Here is a 17500-nt window from a genome sequence, read left to right as displayed (position 1 = left end):
TCTGAGACCTTGACATGATCCTGGAACCCCTCTGAGATGGGGCTGAGATGGGCTTCTTTCTGAGACCTTGACATGATCCTGTGTGTGGAACCCCCCGCTGAGATGGGCTTCTTTCTGAGACCTTGACATGATCCTGTGTGTGGAACCCCTCGCTGAGATGGGCTTCTTTCTGAGACCTTGACATGATCCTGTGTGTGGAACCCCCTTCTGAGATGGGCTTCTTTCTGAGACCTTGACAAGTTTGGATGGGAAACTAGGTGATGAAACTCTATGCATCTCTAGTTGTGATGTACTGATTTGATCCCTAAGTGAGTGAATAATGAAATGGTACCACTGTGAAGCTTATCTGTATCAGGACAGCAATATACCCATCATGCACCTTGTTTATTTCCCACTCCAGTAATCATAAGACACGGTTTCTCACTCTGCGTTGAGAGGGATTGATTGATACACCACCGCTATTGGATCTAAGCCACTGTGACAGTTGAATATGCAAATGTTTTTCTCTGTGGATGGATGTACTCCCTAAGTTCCTAGTCACTATTCCTCTCTCTGTCTCTGTCTCTCTGTCTCTGTCTCTCTGTCTCTCTCTCTCTCTCTCTCTCTTTTTCATTCTTTCTTTCTTTCTCTCTCTCAATTCAATTCAATTCAAGGGCTTTATTGACAGGGGAAACATGTGTTAACATTGCCAAAGCAAGTGAGGTAGACAACATACAAAGTGAATATATAAAGTGAAAAACAACAAAAATTAACAGTAAACATTACACATACAACAGTTTCAAAACAGTAAAGACATTACAAATGTCATATTATATATATATATATATACAATGTACTCTCTCTCTCTCTCTCTCTCTCTTTTTTTTCTTTCTTTCTTTCTTTCTTTCTTTCTTTCTTTCTTTCTTTCTGTCTCTGTCTCTGTCTCTGTCTCTGTCTCTGTCTCTGTCTCTCTCTCTCTCTCTCTCTCTCTCTCTCTCTCTCTCTCTCTCTCTCTCTCTCTCTCTCTCTCTCTCTCTCTCTCTCTCTCTCTCTCTTCTCTCTATGGTCATCAATTTGGCAGTCATCAATCAGCTTCCACCTCATTTTGTGGGCAGTGTGCACATAGCCTGTCTTCTCTTGAGAGCCAGGTCTGCCTACGGTGGTCTTTCTCAATAGCAAGGCATTGCTCTGTTCATAGTCAAGGATTTCCTTAATGTTGGGTCAGTCACAGGGGTCAGGTATTCTGCCACTGTGTACTCTCTGTTTAAGGATAAATAGCATTCTAGTTTGCTCTGTTTTTTGTCAATTATTTCCAATGTGTCATGTAATTATCTTTTTGTTTTCTCATGATTTGGTTGGGTCTAATGTGTTGCTGTCCTGGGGCTCTGCTTCGGGGACTCTTCTCTAGGTTCATCTCTCTGTTGGTGATGGCTTTGTTATGGAAGGTTTGGGAATCGCTTCCTTTTAGGTGGTTGTAGAATTGAACGGCTCTTTTCTGGATTTTGATAATTAGTGGGTATCGGCCTAATTCTGCTCTGCATTATTTGGTGTTCTACATTGTACACAGATGACATTTTTACAAAATTCTGCATGCAGAGTCTCAATTTGGTGTTTGTCCCATTTTGTGAAATCTTGGTTGGTGAGCAGACCCCAGACCTCACAACCAAAAAGGGCAATGGGTTCTATAACTGATTCAAGTATTTTTAGCCAGTTCCTAATTGGTATGCCAAATTTTATGTTCCTTTTGATGGCATAGAAGGTCCTTCTTGCCTTGTTTCTCAGATCATTCACAGCTTTGTGGAAGTCTCTCTCTGTCTCTATTTCTCTGTTAGAGAGAATCCTAATGAGGTATAGAGTGGAGTCTCTTTGATAAGACTTCCTGTCACTACGTTTGTTCTTTCTCGTCTCGGTAAAGCTCGTCTCGATAAAGTTTTTGGGGCGGGTTGAAGGGAGAGGACGCTGGTGGGGGGAATGTTGTAAAGCATTACCCACAATCCTGTGAGTAATGTGTTGCTTGTGACGCAGTTGGCAAACCTGCTGAGTTTCCCGAGTGACAGGTTGATGACACAACAAAGACATTCCTGACTTCAAACATCACAATGCCAAGTTGCCATCTTCAACAGTGATGGTTGTTGTTGCTGGAGAGGTCGTGGTAGGAGTGAGTTAGTCTGAGAGAGTAAGGAGGAGAGGGGAGAGGAGAGGAATAGAGAGGAGGGGAGAGGAGAAAGGAGAGAGGAAAGAAGAGAGGAGATGAGGAGAGGAGAGGATAAGAGAGGAGAGGAATAGAGAAGAGAGGAGTAGAGAGGAGAGGAGGAGAGGAGAGGAGGAGGAGAGAAGTAAATAGGAGATGAGGAGAGGAATAGAGAGGAGAAGAGAGAGGAGGAGAGGAGGAGAAGAGGAGAGAGGAGAGGAATAGAGAAGAGAGGAGTAGAGAGGAGAGGAGGAGAGGAGAGGAGGAGGAGAGAAGTAAATAGGAGATGAGGAGATAAATAGAGAGGAGAAGAGAGAGGAGGAGAGGAATAGAGAGGAGAAGAGAGAGGAGGAGAGGAGGAGATAGGAGAGGAGGGGAGGGGAGTGGTGGGGAGGGAGGAGAGGAGGGGAGAGGAGATGATAGGAGTGGTTGAGGTTCTAGAGAGGTAGAGAAGGAGAGAGGAGAGGAGTAGAGGGAGAGAGGAGAGGAGGAGAGGAGAAGAGTAGGGAGGAGAGGAGGAGCGGAGAGGAGGAGAGGAGTGATTGAGGAGGAGAGAGGAGAGGAGAGGAGGGGAGGGAAGGGGTGGGGAGAGAGGACAAGAGGAGAGGAGATGATAGGGGTGGTTGAGGAGGAGAAAGGATGGGAGAAGAGATGAGGAAAGGAGAGGAGTGGAGTGGAGTGGAGAGGAGGAGAGAGTAGAGTAGAGTAGAGTAGAGTAGAGTAGAGTAGAGGAGAGGAGAGGAGAGGAGAGGAGAGGAGAGGAGAGGAGAGGGAGGGGAGAGGAGAGGAGAGGAGAGGAGTGGGAGAGGAGGGAGAGGAGAGGAGAGGAGAGGAGAGGAGAGAGGAGAGAGAGGAGAGGAGAGAGGAGAGGAGTGGAGTGGAGAGGAGAGGAGAGGAGAGGACGGGAGAAAAGAGGAGAGGAGATGCAGGGAGGGGAGTGGAGTAGAGAGGAGAGAGGAGAGGAGAGGAGAGGAGAGGAGAGGAGAGGAGAGGAGAGGAGAGGAGAGAGGAGAGGAGAGGAGAGAGGAGAGGAGAGGAGATGCAGGGAGGGGAGTGGAGAGGAGATGCAGGGAGGGGAGTGGAGAGGAGATGCAGGGAGGGGAGTGGAGAGGAGAGGAGAGGAGAGGAGAGGAGAGGAGAGGAGAGGAGAGGAGAGGAGATGCAGGGAGGGGAGTGGAGAGGAGATGCAGGGAGGGGAGTGGAGAGGAGATGCAGGGAAGGGAGTGGAGAGGAGATGCAGGGAGGGGAGTGGAGAGGAGAGGAGAGAGGAGAAGATTAAAGATGTTCCTGGGGTACATTAAAAAGATGAATAATGAATTAGTTAACAATCATCAAGTTTATTGCTTGACCCCAAATAATTTATTCTCTGTATCAAATATTTTATTTTATTTTCTACTCTACATAGACCATCATACATCCAGAGATTGTTCTTCTTGTTTTAAAGGAATGGGCTCTACATATTTATGGTCCCTTGTCCCCAGCTAGCAGTCAGCCCAGATATTATAAATGGTAATTGCAGTTCACCTTTTCATTGAGGCTGCGTTTTGTGGGTCACAGTGTAAATTGCCTGCCATAACTTTGTTCTAACACAGTGTGCAGACAGTCTGAATTGGTTTGCTTTCAAAGTAAAAGTCTGCTGTAAGCTCAGTCAGCATGATGTGCGCACGCACACACACTCAAACATGCACACATACCACACGCACGCGCACACACAGTGACATATCCCTGACAAATGAGTTGCAGTGCTGCAGCGACAGACAGTCAGAGTGGTGATGTCCTGGGGACCGGCACACAGTACCTGTGTTCCAAATGGTACCCTATTCTACAGGGCTCTGGTTAATAGTAGTGGACTACGTAGGGAATAGGGGGCCATTTGGGATGCGCTCGGTGACTACAAACCACAGTGATTTCCCAGTGGGCCTCATGAAGACCTGGTTCAACCAACAGTCACTAAAATGCTAAGCCATACTCTGAGGAAGGAGGGAGAGAGGCATCTACACTATGTTATTCCTCACTGTTTCCTTGTCCAGCTACTCAGCAGCATCCAGTTCATTTAACTTATACCTTTATAATATTTTGTCAATTAAATACACTTTCTAGAAATGGTGATTTGATTTGGACTGTAGCTGTAGTTAGATGGTGATTTGATTTGGACTGTAGCTGTAGTTAGATGATGATTTGATTTGGACTGTAGCTGTAGTTAAATGGTGATTTGATCTGTAGAAGTAGTTAGATGGTGATTTGATTCGAACTGTGGTCCTTCTGTAGCTCAGTTGGTAGAGCATGGCGTTTGTAACGCCAGGATAGTCGGTTCGATCCCCGGGACCACCCATACGTAGAATGTATGCACACATGACTGTAAGTCGCTTTGGATAAAAGCGTCTGCTAAATGGCATATATTATTATATTATTATTATTATTATTGATTTGATTTGGACTGTAGCTGTAGTTAGATGGTGATGTGATTTGGACTGTAGCTGTAGTTAGATGGTGATGTGATTTGGACTGTAGCTGTAGTTAGATGGTGATTTGATTTGGACTGTGGCTGTAGTTAGATGGTGATGTGATTTGGACTGTAGCTGTAGTTAGATGGTGATGTGATTTGGACTGTAGCTGTAGTTAGATGGTGATGTGATTTGGACTGTAGCTGTAGTTAGATGGTGATGTGATTTGGACTGTGGCTGTAGTTAAATGGTGATTTGATTTGGACTTTAGCTGTAGTTAGATGGTGATGTGATTTGAACTGTAGCTGTAGTTAGATGGTGATGTGATTTGGACTGTAGCTGTAGTTAGATGGTGATTTGATTTGGACTGTAGCTGTAGTTAGATGGTGATGTGATTTGGACTGTAGCTGTAGTTAGATGGTGATGTGATTTGGACTGTAGCTGTAGTTAGATGGTGATTTGATTTGGACTGTAGCTGTAGTTAGATGCTTCAACAAACAGAATAAGTATCTGTACCTCCATGTAATCCGTCTGCAGCTTGTTTCTCAGTCTTTCACTTTGACCTGCTGGGACAATGGAAACAACCCCCACCACCACCACACACAGACACTGCCTTTGAATACCACACAACCATTCAGCCTTTCACAAAATCAAGGTCTTCTGAGCATTCAATGTTCTCTCTCCTCTCTCTCTCAGTCCCCCCCCCCTCTCTCTCAGTTCTCCCCCTCTCTCTCTCTCTCTCTCTCTCTCTCTCTCTCTCTCTCTCTCTCTCTCTCTCTCTCTCTCTCTCTCTCTCAGTTCTCTCCCCCTCCCTCTCTCTCTCTCTCTCTCTCTCTCTCTCTCTCTCTCTCTCTCCCCCCTCTCTCTCTGTTCTCTCTTCTCTCTCTCACTCTCTCCCCCCTCTCTCCCTCTCTCTCTCAGTTCTCTCACTCTCAATCCCCCCTCTCCCTTCTTTAATCCTCTGTTCTGAAGAGGGCGAAGCACGTGTCTTTAGACTGACCTTGGCAGGCAGGTAAAGTAAGGGAGCGTGGGGTTAAACACTAATGTAAATGCAGGAGCTATAGAGGGAACTCTGAGCATCCACAACAAGACCTGAACTCATGACTTCGGTGAGATGTCACTCAAATAGACAGGAATACAAATCCCTTCTTTCTACCTCACCCTCTCTCTCTCTTGCTCTCTCTCCGTTTCTCTCTCTCTCTTTCTCTTGCTTTCTCCATTTCTTTCTCTCTCTCTCTCCTCTCTTCACCATCTCTCCCTGCTGTTTCTCCTTGCATCTCAATGTGCTCTTAGTGCCTACTATTACTAAAATAAGGTGTGCCTACAGTAGCAGTGTGACAGAGGTAGAACAATGTAATATAGCTTACTATATTTCAAAGGACACCTAACTGAACATGCTCCCATGTAGTGTACAGCCAGAGGAGTGAATCAATGGTCTGGTCTTCATGATTACTAAACAGTGATGGATGAGATGTCTCTCTGGTTCAAGGTGATTGACCCCCTCCATGTAACACAGTGATGGATGAGATCTCTCTCTGGTTCAAGGTGATTGACCCCCTCCATCTAACACAGTGATGGATGAGATCTCTCTCTGGTTCAAGGTGATTGACCCCCTCCATGTAACACAGTGATGGATGAGATCTCTCTCTGGTTCAAGGTGATTGACCCCCTCCATGTAACACAGTGATGGATGAGATCTCTCTCTGGTTCAAGGTGATTGACCCCCTCCATCTAACACAGTGATGGATGAGATCTCTCTCTGGTTCAAGGTGATTGACCCCCTCCATGTAACACAGTGATGGATTTGATAGAGCACCATGACACCTGGTACTATATGATCCAAGCCTTCATTATCCCAATGGTTTTGCTCACTGGCCAGTGAGATGATTCTCCATCTCCTACGGATCACAGGATGCTGGTGGCACTCAAATTGGGGAGGACAGGCTCATGGTAATGGCTGGAGGTGGCTGGTGGCACCTTCATTGGGGAGGACAGGCTCATGGTAATGGCTGGAGGTGGCTGGTGGCACCTTCATTGGGGAGGACAGGCTCATGGTAATGGCTGGAGGTGGCTGGTGGCACCTTCATTGGGGAGGACAGGCTCATGGTAATGGCTGGAGGTGCTGGTGGCACCTTCATTGGGGAGGACAGGCTCATGGTAATGGCTGGAGGTGGCTGGTGGCACCTTCATTGGGGAGGACAGGCTCATGGTAATGGCTGGAGGTGGCTGGTGGCACCTTCATTGGGGAGGACAGGCTCATGGTAATGGCTGGAGGTGGCTGGTGGCACCTTCATTGGGGAGGACAGGCTCATGGTAATGGCTGGAGGTGGCTGGTGGCACCTTCATTGGGGAGGACAGGCTCATGGTAATGGCTGGAACGGAATTAATGGCATGATGTTGAACACATCAAACACCTGGATTCCATTTGATTTGATAACATTCCATTCACTTCATTCCAGCCATTATTATGAGCCGTTCTCCCCCCACCAACCACCCCACCAACCACCCCACCAACCACCCCACCAGCCACCCCACCAACCACCCCACCAGCCACCCCACCAGCCACCCCACCAACCACCCCACCAACCACCCCACCAACCACCCCACCAACCACCCCACCAGCCACCCCACCAACCACCCCACCAGCCACCCCACCAACCACCCCACCAGCCACCCCACCAACCACCCCACCAGCCACCCCCCACCCCACCAACCCCACCAACCACCCCACCAACCACCCCACCAACCACCCCACCAGCCACCCCACCAACCACCCCACCAGCCACCCCACCAACCACCCCACCAGCCACCCCACCAGCCACCCCACCAACCACCCACCAACCACCCCACCAACCACCCACCAACCACCCCACCAACCACCCCACCAACCACCCACCAACCACCCCACCAACCACCCACCAGCCACCCCACCAACCACCCCACCAACCACCCACCAACCACCCCACCAACCACCCCACCAACCACCCCACCAACCACCCACCAACCACCCCACCAACCACCCCACCAGCCACCCCACCAACCACCCCACCAGCCACCCCACCAACCACCAACCACCCCACCAACCACCCCACCAACCACCCACCAACCACCCCACCAACCACCCCACCAACCACCCCACCAACCACCTCACCAGCCTCCCCAACAACCACCCCACCAACCACCCCACCAACCACCCACCAACCACCCCACCAACCACCCCACCAACCACCTCACCAGCCACCCCACCAACCACCCCACCAACCACCTCACCAGCCACCCCACCAACCACCCAACCAACCACCCCACCAACCACCCCATCAGCCACCCCACCAGCCACCCACCAACCACCCCACCAACCACCCCACCAACCACCCCACCAGCCACCCACCAACCACCCCACCAAGCACCCCACCACCCACCCACCAGCCACCCCACCAACCACCCCACCAACCACCCCACCAGCCACCCCACCAACCACCCAACCAACCACCCCACCAACCACCCCATCAGCCACCCCACCAGCCACCCACCAACCGCCCCACCAACCACCCCACCAACCACCCCACCAGCCATCCACCAACCACCCCACCAACCACCCCACCACCCACCCACCAGCCACCCCACCAACCACCCCACCAACCACCCCACCAACCACCCCACCAGCCACCCCGTCAACCACCCCACCAACCACCCCACCAACCACCCCACCACCCCACCAGCCACCACACCAGCCACCCCACCAGCCACCCCACCAACCAACCACCCCACCAGCCACCTCACCAGCCACCTCACCAACCACCCCACCAGCCACCCCACCAGCCACCTCACCAACCACCCCACCAGCCACCTGTGCCGTGAAAAAAGCAGGCAATTGACCCATACACTGATTCCATGGTGACTGCATTGTAAAGGAGATAATGTGCCTCTGAAAGGGCTTAGTGTTTGATGTTTTAAACTGTAATGGGAATAAAACCCATCCTCGGGATGTGCCACTGCTACTATAACAGAAGCCTGGCTGTGTAGTTGACATTTGCCCACCTCAAATGCAAAGATGAATGCATTAGGCCCAGCTGTGTTTAACAAGCCTGAAACTGAAACATCTGTGTGAGCGGGGTTGTGTGTGTTTGTGTCTGTGTGTGTGTGTCTCACCAGACATTGATGAGTGTACCGATGGCTTCGTGGAGTGTGACAGCAGAGCCATCTGTGTTAACCTGCCTGGCTGGTACCACTGTGAGTGTCGGGACGGCTACCATGACAACGGGATGTTCTCAGCCAATGGGGCATCCTGTGAAGGTAAGTTGGGGGTCTAGACTCACCTGTATGAGCACAGTACTGGTATGCACAAGGATCTTAGGTGCTGGAATTATTATACAAACACATATCTCACCCATTACTATTTTCCCTCTGGAATTCAACTGTATTTGTTTGTTGACTTCATACACTAACCTGTAGCCTGTCTGTCTCTCCTTCATACACTAACCTGTAGTCTGTCTGTCTCTCCTTCATACACTAACCTGTAGTCTGTCTGTCCCTCCTCCTTCATACACTAACCTGTAGTCTGTCTGTCCCTCCTTCATACACTAACCTGTAGTCTGTCTGTCCCTCCTCCTTCATACACTAACCTGTAGTCTGTCTGTCCCTCCTCCTTCATACACTAACCTGTAGCCTGTCTGTCCCTCCTCCTTCATACACTAACCTGTAGCCTGTCTGTCCCTCCTTCTTCATACACTAACCTGTAGTCTGTCTGTCCCTCCTCCTTCATACACTAACCTGTAGCCTGTCTGTCCCTCCTCCTTCATACACTAACCTGTAGTCTGTCTGTCCCTCCTTCATACACTAACCTGTAGCCTGTCTGTCCCTCCTTCTTCATACACTAACCTGTAGTCTGTCTGTCCCTCCTCCTTCATACACTAACCTGTAGCCTGTCTGTCCCTCCTCCTTCATACACTAACCTGTAGTCTGTCTGTCCCTCCTTCATACACTAACCTGTAGCCTGTCTGTCCCTCCTTCATACACTAACCTGTAGTCTGTCTGTCCCTCCTCCTTCATACACTAACCTGTAGTCTGTCTGTCCCTCCTCCTTCATACACTAACCTGTAGCCTGTCTGTCCCTCCTTCTTCATACACTAACCTGTAGTCTGTCTGTCCCTCCTCCTTCATACACTAACCTGTAGCCTGTCTGTCCCTCCTCCTTCATACACTAACCTGTAGTCTGTCTGTCCCTCCTTCATACACTAACCTGTAGCCTGTCTGTCCCTCCTTCATACACTAACCTGTAGTCTGTCTGTCCCTCCTCCTTCATACACTAACCTGTAGTCTGTCTGTCCCTCCTCCTTCATACACTAACCTGTAGTCTGTCTGTCCCTCCTCCTTCATACACTAACCTGTAGCCTGTCTGTCCCTCCTCCTTCATACACTAACCTGTAGTCTGTCTGTCCCTCCTCCTTCATACACTAACCTGTAGTCTGTCTGTAACCTAGTCTGTCTGTCCCTCCTCCTTCCTACACTAATACACTAACCTGTAGCCTGTCTGTCCCTCCTCCTTCATACACTAACCTGTAGTCTGTCTGTCCCTCCTCCTTCATACACTAACCTGTAGCCTGTCTGTCCCTCCTCCTTCATACACTAACCTGTAGTCTGTCTGTCCCTCCTTCATACACTAACCTGTAGTCTGTCTGTCCCTCCTCCTTCATACACTAACCTGTAGTCTGTCTGTCCCTCCTTCATACACTAACCTGTAGTCTGTCTGTCCCTCCTTCATACACTAACCTGTAGTCTGTCTGTCCCTCCTTCATACACTAACCTGTAGCCTGTCTGTCCCTCCTCCTTCATACACTAACCTGTAGTCTGTCTGTCCCTCCTCCTTCATACACTAACCTGTAGTCTGTCTGTCCCTCCTCCTTCATACACTAACCTGTAGTCTGTCTGTCCCTCCTTCATACACTAACCTGTAGCCTGTCTGTCCCTCCTCCTTCATACACTAACCTGTAGTCTGTCTGTCCCTCCTTCATACACTAACCTGTAGTCTGTCTGTCCCTCCTCCTTCATACACTAACCTGTAGTCTGTCTGTCCCTCCTCCTTCATACACTAACGTGTAGTCTGTCTGTCCCTCCTCCTTCATACACTAACCTGTAGTCTGTCTGTCCCTCCTCCTTCATACACTAACCTGTAGTCTGTCTGTTTCTCCTCCTTCATACACTAACCTGTAGTCTGTCTGTCCCTCCTCCTTCATACACTAACCTGTAGCCTGTCTGTCCCTCCTTCATACACTAACCTGTAGCCTGTCTGTCCCTCCTCCTTCATACACTAACCTGTAGTCTGTCTGTTTCTCCTCCTTCATACACTAACCTGTAGCCTGTCTGTCCCTCCTTCATACACTAAACTGTAGCCTGTCTGTCCCTCCTCCTTCATACACTAACCTGTAGTCTGTGTCTTCCTCCTCCTTCATACACTAACCTGTAGCCTGTCTGTCCCTCCTCCTTCATACACTAACCTGTAGTCTGTCTGTCCCTCCTTCATACACTAACCTGTAGTCTGTCTGTTTCTCCTCCTTCATACACTAACCTGTAGCCTGTCTGTCCCTCCTCCTTCATACACTAACCTGTAGTCTGTCTGTCCCTCCTCCTTCATACACTAACCTGTAGTCTGCCTGCCCCTCCTCTCTGCAGATATAGATGAGTGTGTGACAGAAAGACACAGCTGTGCTAACGATACGGTGTGTTTCAATGTGGACGGAGGCTACGACTGCAGGTGCCCTCACGGCAAGAACTGCACCGGGGACTGTAACCATGACAACAAGCACAAACACAACGGGCAGATCTGGGTGCTGGACAATGACAGGTGCTCCGTCTGCTCCTGCCAGGTGAGTGATGTACTGTAGAACCTCCTGGGGAATCATGGGAATTGGAGTCTTTTGGAAAAAGAGTTTCCAATCAGAGTTTTATATTGCAGTTATAATCTAATGCTAAATCTAACATGTCAAAATATAGATCTGAAAGGAAAAGCTTAGTCTGACTCATTTTCTCGCTCCCCCCCCCTACAGTCTGGTTTGGTGATGTGTCGTAGGATGGTGTGTGACTGTGAGTCCACCACAGCCGACCTGTTCTGCTGTCCAGAGTGTAACCCCGGCCTCAGCAGCCAGTGTCTGCACCAGAACAGACTCATTACATACAGCAGTGGAGACACCTGGGTGGAGAACTGCCAGCAGTGCCAGTGTATGGTGAGTTGGCATGGACAGACACTGTAGAGAGATGTGGAGGATAGTACCAGTACATACTGAGTTACTGGGGTAGTGGAGGATAGTACCAGTACATACTGAGTTACTGGGGTAGTGGAGGATAGTACCAGTACATACTGAGTTACTGGAGTGGTGGAGGATAGTACCAGTACATACTGAGTTACTGGGGTAGTGGAGGATAGTACCAGTACATACTGAGTTACTGGGGTAGTGGAGGATAGTACCAGTACATACTGAGTTACTGGGGTAGTGGAGGATAGTACCAGTACATACTGAGTTACTGGAGTGGTTGAGGATAGTACCAGTACATACTGAGTTACTGGGGTAGTGATGGATAGTACCAGTACATACTGAGTTACTGGGGTAGTGATGGATAGTACCAGTACATACTGAGTTACTGGAGTGGTGGAGGATAGTACCAGTACATACTGAGTTACTGGGGTAGTGGAGGATAGTACCAGTACATACTGAGTTACTGGAGTGGTGGAGGATAGTACCAGTACATACTGAGTTACTGGGGTAGTGATGGATAGTACCAGTACATACTGAGTTACTGGAGTGGTGGAGGATAGTACCAGTACATACTGAGTTACTGGGGTAGTGGAGGATAGTACCAGTACATACTGAGTTACTGGAGTGGTGGAGGATAGTACCAGTACATACTGAGTTACTGGGGTAGTGATGGATAGTACCAGTACATACTGAGTTACTGGGGTAGTGATGGATAGTACCAGTACATACTGAGTTACTGGAGTGGTGGAGGATAGTACCAGTACATACTGAGTTACTGGGGTAGTGGAGGATAGTACCAGTACATACTGAGTTACTGGAGTGGTGGAGGATAGTACCAGTACATACTGAGTTACTGGGGTAGTGATGGATAGTACCAGTACATACTGAGTTACTGGGGTAGTGGAGGATAGTACCAGTACATACTGAGTTACTGGAGTGGTGGAGGATAGTACCAGTACATACTGAGTTACTGGAGTGGTGGAGGATAGTACCAGTACATACTGAGTTACTGGGGTAGTGGAGGATAGTACCAGTACATACTGAGTTACTGGGGTAGTGGAGGATAGTACCAGTACATACTGAGTTACTGGGGTAGTGGAGGATAGTACCAGTACATACTGAGTTACTGGGGTAGTGGAGGATAGTACCAGTACATACTAAGTTACTGGGGTAGTGGAGGATAGTACCAGTACATACTGAGTTACTGGGGTAGTGGAGGATAGTACCAGTACATACTGAGTTACTGGGGTAGTGGAGGATAGTACCAGTACATACTGAGTTACGGGGGTAGTGGAGGATAGTACCAGTACATACTGAGTTACTGGGGTAGTGGAGGATAGTACCAGTACATACTGAATTACGGGGGTAGTGGAGGATAGTACCAGCGCATACTGAGTTACTGGGTTAGTGGAGGATAGTACCAGTACATACTGAGTTACTGGGGTAGTGATGGATAGTACCAGTACATACTGAGTTACTGGGGTAGTGGAGGATAGTACCAGTACATACTGAGTTACTGGGGTGGTGGAGGATAGTACCAGTACATACTGAGTTACTGGGGTAGTGGAGGATAGTACCAGTACATACTGAGTTACTGGGGTAGTGGAGGATAGTACAAGTACATACTGAGTTACTGGGGTAGTGGAGGATAGTACAAGTACATACTGAGTTACTGGGGTAGTGGAGGATAGTACCAGTACATACTGAGTTACTGGGGTAGTGGAGGATAGTACCAGTACATACTGAGTTACTGGGGTGGTGGAGGATAGTACCAGTACATACTGAGTTACTGGGGTAGTGGAGGATAGTACCAGTACATACTGAGTTACTGGGGTAGTGATGGAAGGGATGGAAATGAATGTAGCCCTCAAGCCTGAGGCTAGTAGTTTTCAGACCAGACTAGTAGTGTTCAGACTAGACTAGTAGTGTTCAGACTAGACTAGTAGTGTTCAGACCAGGCTAGTAATGTTCAGACCAGGCTAGTAGTGTTCAGACTAGACTAGTAGTGTTCAGACTAGACTAGTAGTGTTCAGACCAGGCTAGTAGTGTTCAGACTAGACTAGTAGTGTTCAGACCAGGCTAGTAGTGTTCAGACTAGACTAGTAGTATCCAGACCAGGCTAGTAGTGTTCAGACCAGGCTAGTAGTGTTCAGACTAGACTAGTAGTGTTCAGACCAGGCTAGTAGTGTTCAGACCAGGCTAGTAGTGTTCAGACTAGTAATGTTCAGACCAGGCTAGTAGTGTTCAGACTAGACTAGTAGTGTTCAGACTAGACTAGTAGTGTTCAGACCAGGCTAGTAGTGTTCAGACTAGACTAGTAGTGTCCAGACCAGGCTAGTAGTGTTCAGACTAGGCTGGTAGTGTTCAGACCAGACTAGTAATGTTCAGACCAGGCTAGTAGTGTTCAGACCAGGCTAGTAGTGTTCAGACCAGACTAGTAGTGTTCAGACCAGGCTAGTAGTGTTCAGACCAGGCTAGTAATGTTCAGACTAGACTAGTAGTGTTCAGACCAAACTAGTAGTGTTCAGACCAGGCTAGTAGTGTTCAGACTAGACTAGTAGTGTTCAGACTAGACTAGTAGTGTTCAGACTAGACTAGTAGTGTTCAGACTAGACTAGTAGTGTTCAGACCAGGCTAGTAGTGTTCAGACCAGGCAAGTAGTGTTCAGACTAGTAATGTTCAGACCAGGCTAGTAGTGTTCAGACCAGGCTAGTAGTGTTCAGACTAGGCTAGTAGTGTTCAGACTAGGCTAGTAGTGTTCAGACCAGGCTAGTAGTGTTCAGACCAGGCTAGTAGTGTTCAGACTAGACTAGTAGTGTTCAGACCAGGCTAGTAGTGTTCAGACTAGGCTAGTAGTGTTCAGACCAGGCTAGTAGTGTTCAGACTAGACTAGTAGTGTTCAGACTAGACTAGTAGTGTTCAGACTAGACTAGTAGTGTTCAGACTAGACTAGTAGTGTTCAGACTAGACTAGTAGTGTTCAGACCAGGCTAGTAGTGTTCAGACTAGACTAGTAGTGTTCAGACCAGGCTAGTAGTGTTCAGACTAGACTAGTAGTGTTCAGACCAGGCTAGTAGTGTTCAGACCAGGCTAGTAGTGTTCAGACTAGACTAGTAGTGTTCAGACTAGACTAGTAGTGTTCAGACTAGACTAGTAGTGTTCAGACCAGGCTAGTAGTGTTCAGACTAGACTAGTAGTGTTCAGACTAGACTAGTAGTGTTCAGACCAGGCTAGTAGTGTTCAGACTAGACTAGTAGTGTTCAGACCAGGCTAATAGTGTTCAGACTAGACTAGTAGTGTTCAGACTAGACTAGTAGTGTTCAGACCAGGCTAGTAGTGTTCAGACTAGACTAGTAGTGTTCAGACCAGGCTAGTAGTGTTCAGACTAGACTAGTAGTGTTCAGACTAGACTAGTAGTGTTCAGACTAGACTAGTAGTGTTCAGACCAGGCTAGTAGTGTTCAGACTAGACTAGTAGTGTTCAGACTAGACTAGTAGTGTTCAGACCAGGCTAGTAGTGTTCAGACTAGACTAGTAGTGTTCAGACCAGGCTAATAGTGTTCAGACTAGACTAGTAGTGTTCAGACTAGACTAGTAGTGTTCAGACCAGGCTAGTAGTGTTCAGACTAGACTAGTAGTGTTCAGACCAGGCTAGTAGTGTTCAGACTAGACTAGTAGTGTTCAGACCAGGCTAGTAGTGTTCAGACCAGGCTCGTAGAGCCTTTGCCCAACTACCCCACCAGCTAGAGAATCTCTCTTTTTTGAAATATCATATGTCCCATATTTCGGTACTGCATGTTTGGTAGGCTAATACCATGCCAGTATATGAACCCTCAGCAGGCCCAGTGCCCATAGAGTAGACACTGATTAGTTTTCAGTGACATACTGTATGGAGGAGAAAGAGGTAGACCCAGAATGTGGCTCTTGAGAAGCCTGAGTGTGTCAGTGCTGTGGGTATACAGACTGGACTGGACTGGATGCTTCTGTCTTGTTTTCGTGAGACAAGGGATTTAAATTCTACCAATCCCAATTGAATCATAAAAGTTCAGCGAACATATGGCAGTAAATCTCTCTGTGCTATCGACCGGTGCCAAGCCTGTCTCTCTGCCTTTCTGCATGTCTCTCTCTCTCTTTCTATCTCTCTGTCTCCTTTCTCTCTCTCTGCCTTTCTCTGTCTCTCTCTGCCTTTCTCTCTGCCTTTCTGCATGTCTCTCTCTCTCTTTCTATCTCTCTTTCTCCTTTCTCACTCTCTGTCTTTCTCTGTCTCTCTGCTTTTCTCTCTGCATGTCTCTCTCTCTCTTTCTATCTCTCTTTCTCCTTTCTCACTCTCTGTCTCTCTCTGCCTTTCTCTCTGCCTTCCTTTCTGCATATCTCTCTCTCTCTTTCTATCTCTCTTTCTCCTTTCTCACTCTCTGCCTTTGTCTCTCTCTGCCTTTCTCTCTGCCTTCCTTTCTGCATATCTCTCTCTCTCTCTTTCTATCTCTCTTTCTCCTTTCTCACTCTGTCTTTCTCTGTCTCTTTCTGCTTTTCTCTGCCTTTCTCTGTCTCTCTCTGCCTTTGACAACAATGTTGACAACAATGTTTACAACAATGTTTACAACAATGTTTACAACAATGTAGACAACAATGTAGACAACAATGTTTACAAAAATGTAGACAACAATGTAGACAACAGTGTTTACAAACATGTAGAAAACAATGTTTACAAAAATGTAGACAACAGTGTTTACAACAATGTAGACAACAATGTTTACAACAATGTTTACAACAATGTAGACAACAATGTAGACAACAATGTATACAAAAATGTAGACAACAATGTATACAACAATGTTTACAACAATGTATACAACAATGTAGACAACAATATAGACAACAATGTAGACAACAATGTTTACAACAATGTAGACAACAATGTATACAACAATGTTTACAACAATGTTTACAACAATGTAGACAACAATATAGACAACAATGTAGACAACAATGTATACAACAATATAGACAAAAATGTAGACAACAATATAGACAACAATGTAGACAACAATGTTTACAAGAATGTAGACAACAATTTTTACAACAATGTTTACAAGAATGTAGACAACAATATAGACAACAATGTAGACAACAATGTAGACAACAATGTTTACAACAATGTAGACAACAATGTTTACAACAATGTTTACAACAATGTAGACAACAATATAGACAACAATGTAGACAACAATGTAGACAACAATGTTTACAACAATGTAGACAACAATGTTTACAACAATGTTTACAACAATGTAGACAACAATGTAGACAACAATTTTTACAAGAATGTAGACAACAATATAGGCATTAATGTAGACAACAATGTTTACAAGAATGTAGACAACAATGTAGACAACAATGTTTACAACAAAGTTTACAACAATGTAGACAACAATGTAGACAACAATGTTTAGACAACAATGTTTACAAGAATTAGACAGACAAGTTTACAAGAATGTAGACAACAATGTAAACAACAATGTTTACAACAATGTTTACAAGAATGTAGACAACAATGTAGACAACAATGTTTACAACAATGAAAACAACAATGAAAACAACAATGTTTACAAGAATGTAGACAACAATGTAGACAAAAATG

General features: G+C 47.1%; 1 protein-coding gene across 1 annotated transcript in view; it reads left to right on the top strand.

Moving 5' to 3' along the window:
- The window catches only part of LOC124020531 (protein NEL-like), a 104092-nt gene that overhangs the window by 73634 nt on the left and 12958 nt on the right, over nucleotides 1-17500 (top strand). The window contains exons 14-16 of the mRNA XM_046335769.1: nucleotides 8767-8907; nucleotides 11284-11477; nucleotides 11658-11834. Of these exons, the coding sequence (XP_046191725.1) occupies nucleotides 8767-8907; nucleotides 11284-11477; nucleotides 11658-11834 (512 nt within the window). The remainder of the gene's footprint in view (nucleotides 1-8766; nucleotides 8908-11283; nucleotides 11478-11657; nucleotides 11835-17500) is intronic.

The sequence above is a fragment of the Oncorhynchus gorbuscha genome, unplaced genomic scaffold, assembly GCF_021184085.1.
Source record: "Oncorhynchus gorbuscha isolate QuinsamMale2020 ecotype Even-year unplaced genomic scaffold, OgorEven_v1.0 Un_scaffold_847, whole genome shotgun sequence".
In the NCBI taxonomy this organism is placed as follows: Eukaryota; Metazoa; Chordata; class Actinopteri; order Salmoniformes; family Salmonidae; genus Oncorhynchus; species Oncorhynchus gorbuscha.
The sequence above is the reverse complement of the archived record's forward strand: the minus strand, read 5'-3'. Positions and strand labels throughout refer to the sequence as shown.